At 35.2% G+C, this 13,199-nt stretch overlaps 1 protein-coding gene across 1 annotated transcript; it reads right to left on the reverse strand.

Annotated features, from left to right (window-relative positions):
- Window positions 1-236: 236 nt before the first annotated feature.
- On the reverse strand, window positions 237-12,075 carry LOC140136607 (acid-sensing ion channel 1A-like). Its single transcript, XM_072158291.1, has 11 exons — window positions 11,524-12,075; window positions 9,512-9,679; window positions 8,418-8,615; window positions 8,132-8,238; window positions 6,749-6,930; window positions 6,346-6,502; window positions 5,694-5,750; window positions 4,581-4,749; window positions 3,623-4,141; window positions 3,239-3,330; window positions 237-1,400 (listed from the first exon to the last, which is right to left on the reverse strand). The coding sequence occupies exons 1-11, from the start codon at window positions 11,637-11,639 to the stop codon at window positions 1,282-1,284; spliced, it is 1,884 nt and encodes a 627-aa protein (XP_072014392.1). The 5' UTR covers window positions 11,640-12,075; the 3' UTR covers window positions 237-1,281.
- Between the last annotated feature and the right edge of the window lie 1,124 nt (window positions 12,076-13,199).

The raw sequence follows: 13,199 nt of genomic DNA on the forward strand, positions 1-13,199 counted from the left end.
ACCCCAGGATACATATTTTTAAAAGTTGAATGGGTTCCTTTTATACATTTATGGCCCTCCAAACATCGTCTTTTGAGTAGCGACACATTTTTACGCTGACCCCCCTAAATTTCAACTTGCTACCACGGGAAAACGAAGTATGAAGCTCAAATTTTCAGGATTTTACTTTCTCACCAATATCTAGCACCACACAGAAAAAGAGGTGCTGCGGTGCACATCCCTGGAGTTGACATGGATTGGCTCAATACCTTTATTTTCACTCTTAAACACTTTCAAATAAGTAGAATTATACCAAATTTTAATTAAATTTTAATTTTAAGTTTAAAATTTAATTTAAAAATCCTTTACAAGGAATTACCTAGGCTTGGGCTTTACAATTAGTTCTTAGTTTCCTGTTTCCCGCCCGCGTCCAAAGTAGAGAATTGCAAAATATTTAATTATTTTATTTTTATTTTGGATTTTCTCTTTTAAAATAACTTTACATGACTTCCATTTGCTACATTCTGACTTGGCTCATATCAACTATAATGATGAATAAACAAAGAACATAACTGTACCATTACTTATGTATAAAATCAAACATAGTTGTAAAATAATTAAATGCATGTTCCTTGTCAAAACAGGTTGATATAGGTTGCGACCACTTGTTTTAAAATAAAGAAAATACTAGATAATTAATAATTAATAATTAAAGGTCACCTCATCCCTTGTTTTCAACCATGAAACAGGAAACTAAGAATCAATTGTGAAGGGCCTAATCCATCAGTCCTGTTGTTGCTATGGACATAAAATAATGGTTGTCAAAGCTGCTGATTGTTTATACTCCTTAAACTCAAACCACGTGCTCTCAAGTCTGACAGCTCCTAATCTATGACCAATCCTTCAGTCGTTAAAAAACTACGCAAAACAACGTAAACGGATGTGTGAAAAAGAGGCAACACAATTGAAGGATTCAGGATTCAATCAAAGAATTTAAGTTAAATTACTACTTTCTTATCTTTTATAATACTTACACGTACATTTCAACAAAAAAATCAATATTGGCCTATATCCATGATTTCACAATATAACGATAGCTATTGGCACCAGTTTTAGATAATAAAATACAGCATATCAATAAAAACATCCAATTGGTACGGGTTGTTTTTGACGATTCTCCGTGACAATCGGAGGCAAAAATATATATTTTTACATTTGTCTCAGATATCTTATGTAAGTAAACATTTTTATAACATGGTTATCCATTTGCTGGACTGTCATGATTCGAGCCTCTTGGACCTCTCACGTCTTTTGGTCGACGAGTTTCTTGCGCGAAGAATTGCAGAAGAAGAAATCAATGGTTTCAATGAAAGAGAGAAGACTCGCTCCGAAGAATAGACCAAGAGCACCGCCCCAATCACCTGCATATAATAACAATAATAATAATAATAATAATAATAATAATAATAATAATAATAATAATAATAATAATAATAATAATAATAATAATAATAATAATAATAATAATAATAATATAATTGTTGGGACTTGATTACTGTTTGAAGATGGCTTCTACAAATGCTTGTGCAGTAAAAAAAAGAATCATTTTTTCTCCAGTTATAAGTAGAACAAACTATAGTGTTCCAAACAATAGAGCTCACGCCCAATCGCCTTTTCTACCTAAGTGCCGGTGATCGGGTTTTCAAGCCAGCGTCAGCGACTGGAGTACGTATAAACCATGCTTTACTGAGAAAAAAAAGCGCAGTGATATAATGTGACCGTACAGCTCGAATAAGCCGTAAATTCCCTTAATTGTATTTTGAGTTACAGTGTAAAATGTGTACGAAGGTCGTATGCATTGGTAACTTAAGCCGGCGCGACATCTGTCTCATTTTGATAGTCACAACACCAATCAATAATCCTATTATTGAAAAGGACAATAAGCTTCTACCTTAGATGGTAATAGAATTTTTAATAGCCCTGGTCTTTGTTTGCTTTGGCTAAATCCTGTTCAAGTGGTGGGTTACCAGGCATTGTATTTTGTATAGGTATGTATAACCAACAATTAACAATGAGAGAACTTTCTTGAACCTCGTTGACTTGATATGACCGCCAATCACGACTGTTTGATATTTATTGCCAGCAATGTGGAAAAAGAGACACACGTAGAAACGAAAAAAGCTACCATTTTGTTGAAGGAGCAAAGTTCAACAAACCATAACCCCGCTACTCGATATCGTTTGAAGTCAAATAATATACCATTTTAAAGCTTATGGTGTATATTTTCCAAATACGAAATAAAACAATTTTGACCGGGGAGGAATTTACGGCTCATTCGCCGTGACAGGTCACATATAATGCGCCACGCACAGGCACAACACCTGACAGGTTGCCGCTGACTACTACACAGTTAAAACGACGGGGTCAAAATATCAACACTTTTACGGGGTCAATTTTATTTAACCTAGTTGTGGTTAAATCAACCACTGTCGGGGTCATTTTCAGTTGTTGACATCATATTAAATTGACCCCTAAAAGTGTCATATTTAAATGACATAGTAATTTTTCATGACCCCTGAATATATATTTTTCGACACTAATAGGGTTATTTTTCAACTGACCCTATTAGGGGAAAAATCATTTTTTGACCCTAAATGTAGTCATTTTAACTACAATTTGGGTCATTTGACTTCATGTACCGGGTCAAAAATGACTTCAATGGGTTCGGTGCATAGTTGACCCTGCATATGGGGTCAAAAATGACTACCTATTTTATAGTGTGTACGGCCCACATCATTCCATAAGCCTTTAAACAACACAGAGGGACTTTGCGGTTTCAAGAAGAGCAGACCTTAGACATTTCACAATTGACCTTCGACACCAGGATCAGCACCTCGAGTTTCGAACCAACAACCTCTCGCACCACAGTCGAACGCCTAATCGATTGAACTAACTTGACTGCCATGGGATTGGAAATTTTCAAGAACAATTTCGCGGTATCTGCTATAGTGCCAACGGTTGCGTTTTGAAGCCTTTCCTTATGTGAACATTTTGTGTACCACACATCTGACCGCTTCAGTTTTAAAAATCTGGATTCACCACAATTGTGGGAAGTGGAAGACATGTGTAAAACCAAGAAAAGACAAAAAAGGATCCGCAAGCGATACCCTTCATGCCCTAAAAATATACATGGACATGGGATAATTCCATAGTTCTTAACCATTATTAAAAGTCCCTTTCACTACTGGTCAAAACGTACAAATATACTGAAAGAACTCGTAGTCTTTCTGTTCCGTTACACGTTCAACTTCCAGGTTTCCAAAGAATATGTCCACATGGGCCAGTGTTCCTCTGAAAAAAGAGAAAAGAAAGAAACAAGAGACATGTCAAGATGTTCAGGCAACGACCCTGTCACAGATCTAGTTTTGCATGCCCTTAGATAAAAAAAAAAAAGCGGGTACATTAGATTTGAGAACATCAGTGACGGAGACGAGAATCCAATAACGGAAGAAACAAAACACAATTAAGCACACAACCAAGAAAGCGCAATGGGTAAACATATTAGACTAACTTTTACTTTTCAGTATATTTATGGTACACGTCACTATTTAACAGTGTAGTCGAGTGCGTTCATCTGCATTACCTCATGTACGTTGTGGTCAATCGATAGCAGTCCTCTTCTTCAAAAAGCCGATTCCCACTCACCATCAAAACTTTGTAAAATTCTTGGTACATTAATGGAAAGACAATCCTAAATCCACTCTCAATTTGAAAGTCATCATATATCGAGTCAAAGTTGACAAACGTCCCATTCATTGCGTGGTCAGATTGAAAACTTTCAATGATTTTTGCTTTGAATATCCCATGAGTTAAGTAGCCATCAACAAAAAGTTGTTCAACGGTGTGGTAGAAAGTGGAACCATATGACACATTGTGATTATAGAAAACTTCGTAGTAAACTTTATCCATCAATAAGTAGACAATGTCGTATTTAAAGTCATAATACACTTGTACTAATTGATAGTTCAATGTCTCATATTCATCTGGATATGCTTCTGAAAGTTTCAAGCCAGATTCATTCGTCACGTCAGCTAGCCAGTTATTGATGTAAATCTTGATAATAGTACGGAAAGACCTTTCAATCATGTTGACACTAGTCTCCCTGTAGGAATTTTTAATAAAAGTTAGAGATGAAATGATATAAAAGGTATTATATAGAATTATTATCTCTTACTAATATATACTTAACACTTGATTAAATGTGTCAACTCAAACAATGACGAACGTTTAGCGTTGAAGTCAAATATTCTGCACATGTCCCGAGATTCCTTTCGTTTTACCTGTTTCCCTTTCCTTTCCTTCTCTTTCTTTCTTTCTTTCTTTCTTTCTTTTTCTTTCTTTCTTTCTTTCTTTCTTTCTTTCTTTCTTTCTTTCTTTCTTTCTTTCTTTCTTTCTTTCTTTCTTTCTTTCTTTCTTGAACTATATGATATTTCTTTCTTTCTTTCTTTCTTTCTTTCTTTCTTTCTTTCTTTCTTTCTTCTTTCTTTCTTTCTTTCTTTCTTTCTTTCTTTCTTTCTTTCTTTCTTTCTTTGTTAACTTACATAGCTCTGTGATTAAATGCCGTTCTCTCATAAGGGTTTTCACTGAGAATCCACGTATACGGTTCCCGAGATGAAGGAAATGTTGACTGCGACAATGATATTTTGTACTTTGTCTCTTTACATGTATCAGGGCAGTTGCACAAGTCATTTTTGTTTGCTTGAAAATACGCTTGGATTAACAGAAACGTAAAAGAACGTAAAGAAGAGTTTTACGGTTATGTAAAGTGTTTGGTTTCTTAAGGTTGGTCTGAACCCTGGAATAATGGAAACTTTCGGGCCTCATAACTGCTAAATTGTTGGTCTAAAGTATATAAAAGTATACATATTTAGAATGACAAAGACTTGATAAGTTCATCTGTGAGATCAAATTTGGGCCAAAATGCCATTTTTGGCCCAAAACCCCAAAAATAACGGTTTTTGGCCCACTTCTTTTTCGTGCATCGTAACAAAAAAATTCTTGGGCCAATTTTTTTAAATTAATTTTTTAAAAACTAGATCAAAATATCTAGGACCTGTTTTTTCATATTTATTGAATTTCGACCAACTTTGAGAAATATGCACCAAAAATGGTCAAAAAATGCTGATTAAAAAAAAAATCATAAAAAGCCCGATTTTGGCCCAAATTTCAAATATTTTAGGTGAAATTGGTCAAAATTTAAAAAAATGAAAAAACGGGTCCTAGATATTTTGATCTAGTTTAAAAAAATTGACCTCACAGATGAACTTATCAAGTCTTTGCCATTCTAAATATGTATATTTTTATGTACTTTAGACCAACAATTTAGAAGTTATGTGGCCCGAAAGTTTCCATAATTCCAGGGTTCAGACCAACCTTAAGATAATACGGTACTAGCAAACTAATTCATACTTTATAGTTTTGAGCGATGTTATGTCAACTTCTAGATCACGCGTTTGAGTCCTGAACCACGATCGAAATAATCGTCATTTATAGTCTACCACGCGTACTATTATTTTAAAAGGTGCATGATCCAGTTACCATAGTAGTATGTAACCACTTCCCTGTTGACGGCGCATAGTTACCTCAATTGATTAACTAATGTATGATGGATTTCGCGGGAACTATAAAGTGCGAGATATGCAGTAATTACTTACCGACTGCTTCGTGAAAACATTCTATCAAATCTCGGGGTTCGCAATATGGCGCGTCACCTGTGCCAGAAATATAAATTGACAAAAACAATTTGTCATCTTTATGCACACATTAAAATTTTATGTTTATGTAGATAAATATTACACAAGGTTATAAAACTATTTAAGGTTTTCAAGACATCAAATGCTCCATTTGCAAGAGGCAAACTTTTCAATGAAAATCAAAACTGTTCATTCTACTCCATACACTACCGTAAAACCCCGTCTACAAGCATATATATAGTGTTTTTTTTTTTATATAAAAGCTTAATTAATTCGAAGCAAGCGTTAATATACCAATACAATTGATCGGTCTTAAAATAAGACTTGTTTGTATATGCTTGGATCCGTAATTTATTTGCTCAAACTCCATAATGGCGACTGGGTTAATGTAGCTTTCATCAGAAGCACGTGTTTTTTTTATTTTTATAAAAGCTTAATTAATTCGAAGCAAGCGTTAATATACCAATACAATTGATCGGTCTTAAAATAAGACTTGTTTGTATATGCTTGGATCCGTAATTTATTTGCTCAAACTCCATAATGGCGACTGGGTTAATGTAGCTTTCATCAGAAGCACACTATATGCTTGTAGACGGGGTTTTACGGTATATACCTGGCATATAAAATGTCCTACAACTGCAGTTTGAAACAACGATATCGGTTTCGCATTCCAGGAAACACTTGGACTTGGTGAACTTTCCAGGAAAATACCTTAGTTCTTGTGTATCATCATCGACACATGATCCGTAAGGTGCTGATAGACGTTCGATCTATTATATTTAAAATTCAAAATGTAAAGGCAATTAGTAACCTTCTCCATTTGGAAGTTTGTTTTGTGTCTTCGATCCTTGAAAAAGATGGGTCTCGGTGGTCATTTTAGAAGCCATCTTAAAACAGTAATCAATCACAAATTAATTCGATTTTAATCTACAATCCTATCAAATGTATCTATTTCATAAGTATATTGTCAATATTCTCTCTATAAATATATACAAGTTGTTAAAACACTATATTACCTCAGTTGTTTCTATACGCATAGATGTATGTCTGCCAATACCCAGTTCTATTCCATAATCTTTCATATTTGGTACTTCGTTTTTTCCATGAATTAACACGAAGAAGCCGGTGTTTTGGTTTGGTGCGGCGATGTGCTGCCATTCTTCGGCGTCAAGTATTACACTAAGACCTTGAAGTTTCCCTAAAAATGCGATAGTATTACAATCTTACAACACTCATTTTAGGGGTGAGGTATGAGCATTTGGACAGTATTTTTTGTAGGACATGAGAGCACATCAGACATATCGAATTGCATTATGAATATGAAGAATGTCGTTCTGATACCAAATATTTTTTTAATTCACGATATACATTGTAATACACATTTTATGGCAAATGATTAAAAATTGATATTTTTGACTTGATATTTAACAGTCCGCGAAGTAAACTTCATAAATCTAATGATATGTACTTAAAGTGTATGTAGCAGGGATGAAAAACCGACGATCAATTAACAATTTTGACCTTTCGTATCGAAGATATGGATTTTACCCCCCCCCCAAAAAAAAAAACAACAACAACAACCAAACATTATTTAAATGTTTGATCCACTGTTAAGAAGAACTGTGCAACCGAGGAATGAGAAATTTCGCGGGAGTGTAGGTGGATCATCGCATTACTGAAGAAGTCAACCGACCTGGTTGACGAAACTGTCTAACCGTGAGTAGAAAATTGGATTTGTCTACATAATTAATGAACTTTATTATTTAAATCCATTTAAAAATAGTACTAATCCTCGATACCCCTTAAATGATTGTTACTCTATTCGTGGGTTTTGAAAATGGCAAAGAACAATGGTAACTACATCGCCTATTCACGAGCGGATTAAAAGTTCTGTCAGTTTTTTAATTTGTAAAACAAGCAGGCAGTGATTTCAACGTTTACTCAATCAATTTGTCTTTCTAATTCAATTTTCTGTAATTTTACTTTATAAAATGCAATAATAATTTATTATCTATAACTTTGTCTGTAACTTGTTCATGTTTGTTTATTGTTGTTCCGTTACTCAATTGGAAGCAGCACATCACGCACAAAGAACTGTATGGTGACCTACCGAAACTTTCACAGAAGATCAGAGAGAGGAGGACACGTTTCGTTGGCACGCGTACAGAAGCAAAAATGAGCCTGCAGCTAAGCTGATCTATTGGACACCAAAACATGGAAACAGAACACCTGGTAGACCCGCTCTAACATACGATGTATTGAAACAGGACACTGGACTGGATGTTATGGATTTGGGAACGGCCATGCAGGACAGAAGGACTTGGCGTGCTTTTGTAGTTTGAGGACACCACTCATCTTAAGCAAGTAAACAAGCAAGCAAGCAAGCAAGTTACTCCTACCTGGTGTTTTAGACATCCATGGCGAGTCAAATGTAAAACACACCCCATTATTGGTGACGATAGTAGTAACATTTTGTGGCCCACAATCATCTCCGTCAAATCGACACCTTATAATAAAATATTCATGGAAGTGCAGAAATTAACAGAATGTTATTGATAAGTTTATGGATAAGATGACTTCAACAGAAAAGTATTATTAATTATGACCAAGATTAGGATCCAAGCAATAACTACACGCAATGACCACCGTAAACAGGTTAAATTACACCTCTTTTTATATACTTACGATTTTATTGTTGTTTCCTTCGTATGTGTGTTATTTAAAATGAAGTTATACAATGAAACATGCCCCGGATAAACATCTGGTACCTCTATGCTAGGGTGACCAGCGAGCGTCAGCTGCGGAAACATAGCTTGTAATTGCTTAACACCAACAGTGAGAAGCCTCCATAAAGTGCCATATTTCTTGATGAGATTATCAAATCTGTACCAAAATAATGTGTCAAAATGTGTAATGATGGTAGTTATGAGTGATTATAACACAAGTAATACCCAATTCTGTTTGTGTATAAAAATAAACTCCTCAAAAGAAAGTTTGGACAGTTATTCAGGCATTTTTATCTCAAATTATTTGCGACATGTTAATACCGTGTTGTATATCAATGAACAGCTAATTTATTCCTCTTTACAATGATATCACATTTGAAACAGTCACATTTTTCACGGCTGAATACACGTCTTGTAAATGTAGTAGGGTCTCAAACAGAATGTGCCAAATTGATCATTATTCTGTGTAGTAGCTGCAATCCCATATTTTCGCAATCTGGGACCTAATGCAACGCTCACCCCACAGAGCAGATAGTAATCTACGACCACATACAAAATATGGGAGTAGAGAGAATGGAATGGTCCGCCATCAGCCCAGACCTCAACCCGATTGAACAGTTGTGGGACCAGATTGGTCGTGCTGTACGTGCACAGATTAACCAATATAACCACATTGAATAACTTGTGAAGAATCCTGGTTGAAGAATGAAATTCCATCCCACAGCAGCATGTGACCAGGCTAGTCAGCAGCATGAGGAGGAAATGCCAGACTGTTGTGGCTGCGTATGGGACTGTTTAAGACTCCACTACATTCACAAGACGTAGCCGTGAAAAGGTGATTGTTTCAAATGTGGTGTCATTATAAAGGGGAATTAATTAGCTGTCCATCACGATATGAACATGTCACAAATAATCTGAGATATAGATGCTTGAATAAACCATACAAACATTTGTTGATGAGTTGAAAAAGAGGAAGCCGAATAAAGACAACGAAGAAAAAGCTTTTCGGACAACATTACCTATATCATATGTATTCAAATATAAAGGACCTACCTGAACATGTTGGCGTTACATAATGTTACAGATGGAAATTCGAGTTCATCTTTAGGAATATAGGAAAGCTTGGTACTAGTTGGTCGATTGATGAATTTCTGTGTAGAGCTTACTATTTGGAACATCAATCCAGCTAATGCTAGAAGAACGACGAGCAGCCAGACGCTTCTGTAATTAGAGATAAAAGTCTTGAGCCAATTAAAAGACGTTTTTGATGTTATTGCAGCGGTGCAAAATGGGCAAGAGCGCAATTTCAAAAAGCGAAGGACGAGTGGCCAAAATCAACTTGACAATCCCAAATACATTAAGGAGATTCTCGGTCATGTTAGTGAAAGGAAGCAGAAATTGAGTTGGGCTCATCTCATATGTCAGACAACAGGTGTTGTAATATATGTAGCTGACCGGTATAAGACACTAAATAAAAAGAAACGGGTCATGGATGGTGTCTGAATCCAGTTCAAAATCCGAAACCAAAAGGGTTAAAGAAATATTCAAAATATCGCAACCACCGAGATTCTGAAAACAAATCATAATAGATACATATATCATGAACACGAAATTCCTATAATGGGTAAGGAAAAGAGTTATTAAATATACCACTTATATATTTCTAGTCTTAGTGTTACGGCGTATAAATTAACTACCACTTTACTAGTCGAAGAAAATTAATACCACTTTTATCTTTAGAAATTGAGTATTACTTTATACATATATAAAAAGTTTTCTTTATCATGAAATCATCTCCTATTTTCACTTTAATTGTTTTAGGCACAAATAAGTGCTTAATTTAAAATCTTAAAGGTTCCGCTCTAGACAATGGACCGATTTAACTTAATTTAAGTATGCAAAATATTGAGGCTTGAGACTTATATTCATTCTAATAGATCAACAATAACATATATCATGGTGAAGGTTATCGAACCACTGTATCTGTAATGCCATTATTAATATGGCTTAGTAAATATTTCTCTTTCAATTAATTTAATGGTTTAATGGACATTTTTAAATGTGCATAAAATTAATTGAAACTAGAAAATAATTAATCTATGCTGAAAATAATGTCTCCATTCAAATGGGGACATTGTTCTCGGTATAGATTAGAGACATTGTGTCAAAGAGTAACATTGTGACGTCATAGGGTCAACTTTGCCGCGTAGGGGGCGATAATGGCATGTGCTCCAATTTGATGAAAATGTGCTCAAATTATTTGTCTTGTTGCAAGAAATCAGAAAAAGAATAGTTTTAACTATCTAATGTACTTTCTTATCCAGGTAACACTACAATTGTGAAGATCAAACTGACTAAAAACTGTGTTACAGAGGCAGCAAAACATCCTACATAGCGAAAACATCCTACATAGCCATGATATATGCCTCTATAGCCGGATAATGACCAGCGCTATAAGTAATATATCTTTTACAAATACAGCAAATTTAACATGATTTTCACGATGGTTTCAGGAAACTTCAACGCAAGGGGATTAGTAAGTTCACGTATAAATAGCATACTTCTAGAAGAGTAAAGCAGGTGCATATATTTTTTAAAGATAGCATGTCATAGGTTGCGCCTGATAAGAAATAGGGTAGGGAGGAGGAGAGAGACAGCTCCCTCATGGGGCATCCTGTCCTCCTTCTTGATCATATCCATGGTGGATGCTGACCGCCGTTATATTTTACGTTTTTATGGGTTTTTTTGGAAATTTTTGTTAATAATGTTCTCCCTTGCCCTCCTAAAAGAAAAGTCTGACAGATTCTAACATTCATGAAAAAGTGACAGTTTTATAACAAAACATTATCTATAGTATTTTACTTTCTTGGTCCAGTGATACATAACATAATTATTCTTAACAAAAAATTGCATTTCTTTAATGCCGAAAAAGCAATTATTATTATAAGAAATTTCCGGGCATTACTTACAATGCATGATAATTTTGACATATTTGGGCCGTTATGGATTCCATATAATATATATATATATATTACCGACAATGGCGCCGGGCAATGGCAACTTACCTGTGCGTGAAATTGCCTCTCCTTCCTACATATTTTAGACCACCAAAGCTCGTCTCTTGTGTAAATGCCTTCAATCGATATCTGCAATTAAGATCCGCTTCTGGCTCCTCGGTCATATCGATTTGGGATGAGTTTTGAACATTAATTTGATTTGTAAATCATCCCACAAAATATGTGGTGTATGGAAAGCTGTTGATCACGATCAAAACCTAGTGAGAGAACAACCTGCACTACGTCTAGTCCAGGAAACACTGCTTGTGTTTTGTTGACAATGTCAAGAGGATCGAAAGCAATCAATGACAATAATGAATTGTTACGTGTTTAGTCAGTTTGACGCTTCCGTTCATTAGGTACCGCGCTAATTGAACTTCTAAAACGTAAAATTCTCAATATTTGCATAACAGCATTTTGTATAAATGTACAAATACCCAACAGTAAAACACTAATGACCCGGGACTAATGACTGGATAGACTATAAATTCTGGTTAAATAGACTCACGGCTAATAAAGCAAGCACGTAAAATCAATTGAGAGGTATTTGGATTAGTTATTGCTATACATACTAAGGGGCTGTGCAATAGTTATAAGCCCCCGATGATTAGATTTCCAAACGGCGCGGCGTGCCAAAATTGCTTGCTCACTCTCTCGATCTCTCTCAGAGATGTAGATCTGTTGTAAAAAGTGCTATTATTTGATATCAGAATGACATTCTTCGTATTCAGAATGCAATTCGATATGTCTGATGTGCTCTAATGTCCCAAAATAAATACTGTCCAAACGTTCATAACCCAGCCCTTAAGGTTATTAATTATTTAAAACTGTTGTGATTTGGTAGTTCACAGCATCTTACGAATGGTAGTGAGCTTTGGTAAAAACTGCATTGCTCAATTCATAGCGAGTGTATAGAAGAATTAAAATACCACAGATATACTTTTACAGGTGTTGCGGTTCTTGAGTTACGTTGTAAAGAGGGCTGGAACAACAACACTTTTGTAAAACGTACGTAACTCATTAACAACAATAAATTAAGCAAGTTTGCAAAGTATACGATTTGAAGAATGAACTTTTGCAAAACATGAAGGTATTATTTTTCAATAATATATTGATCTAGATAATGAAAATCGATTTTTAGGTTACTTCGACCAACAATACCTCGTCTACCCTTAATAAGTCAAAATCTCATTCGATATGTATGGTACTTACGTCCAATGGTAATTGACACATAAAAGTAAACACTAACGACTCCATAAATTACAAATCCACGTTAAGTGAATTCGCGGTTGATTAAGCGCCCATTAAGAGGTATTTGGACAAGTAGCTACAACGGCAATGCCAATTATACTAATTATATTCATTCATTCATGCTGGGCTCTTATTTGAATGGGTTATTCGCATAAATTTAAGGGGTCACTCCCATTATGGCCTGTACACCATCCGCGATAATGAAAACGCATAAAAAGGGTAGTTTTTCGTGGGTATCCACAATACGCGCGTACCGTGTTTAGGGTGTCAAAAACGTGAAAAATGGGAAAAAGGGTAGCAAAATTGCAATTGCTAATACGCGAAAATGAAACTTAGGGTATGAAATTTGATGCAAGGAATAAAATCCCTATTGTTTTAGCCAAGGGTTAAATCCTTGATAAGGGTGCTTTTCAAAAGTTGATTATCGCGGATGG

Source organism: Amphiura filiformis, chromosome 16, assembly GCF_039555335.1.
Source record: "Amphiura filiformis chromosome 16, Afil_fr2py, whole genome shotgun sequence".
NCBI classification, from domain to species: domain Eukaryota; kingdom Metazoa; phylum Echinodermata; class Ophiuroidea; order Amphilepidida; family Amphiuridae; genus Amphiura; species Amphiura filiformis.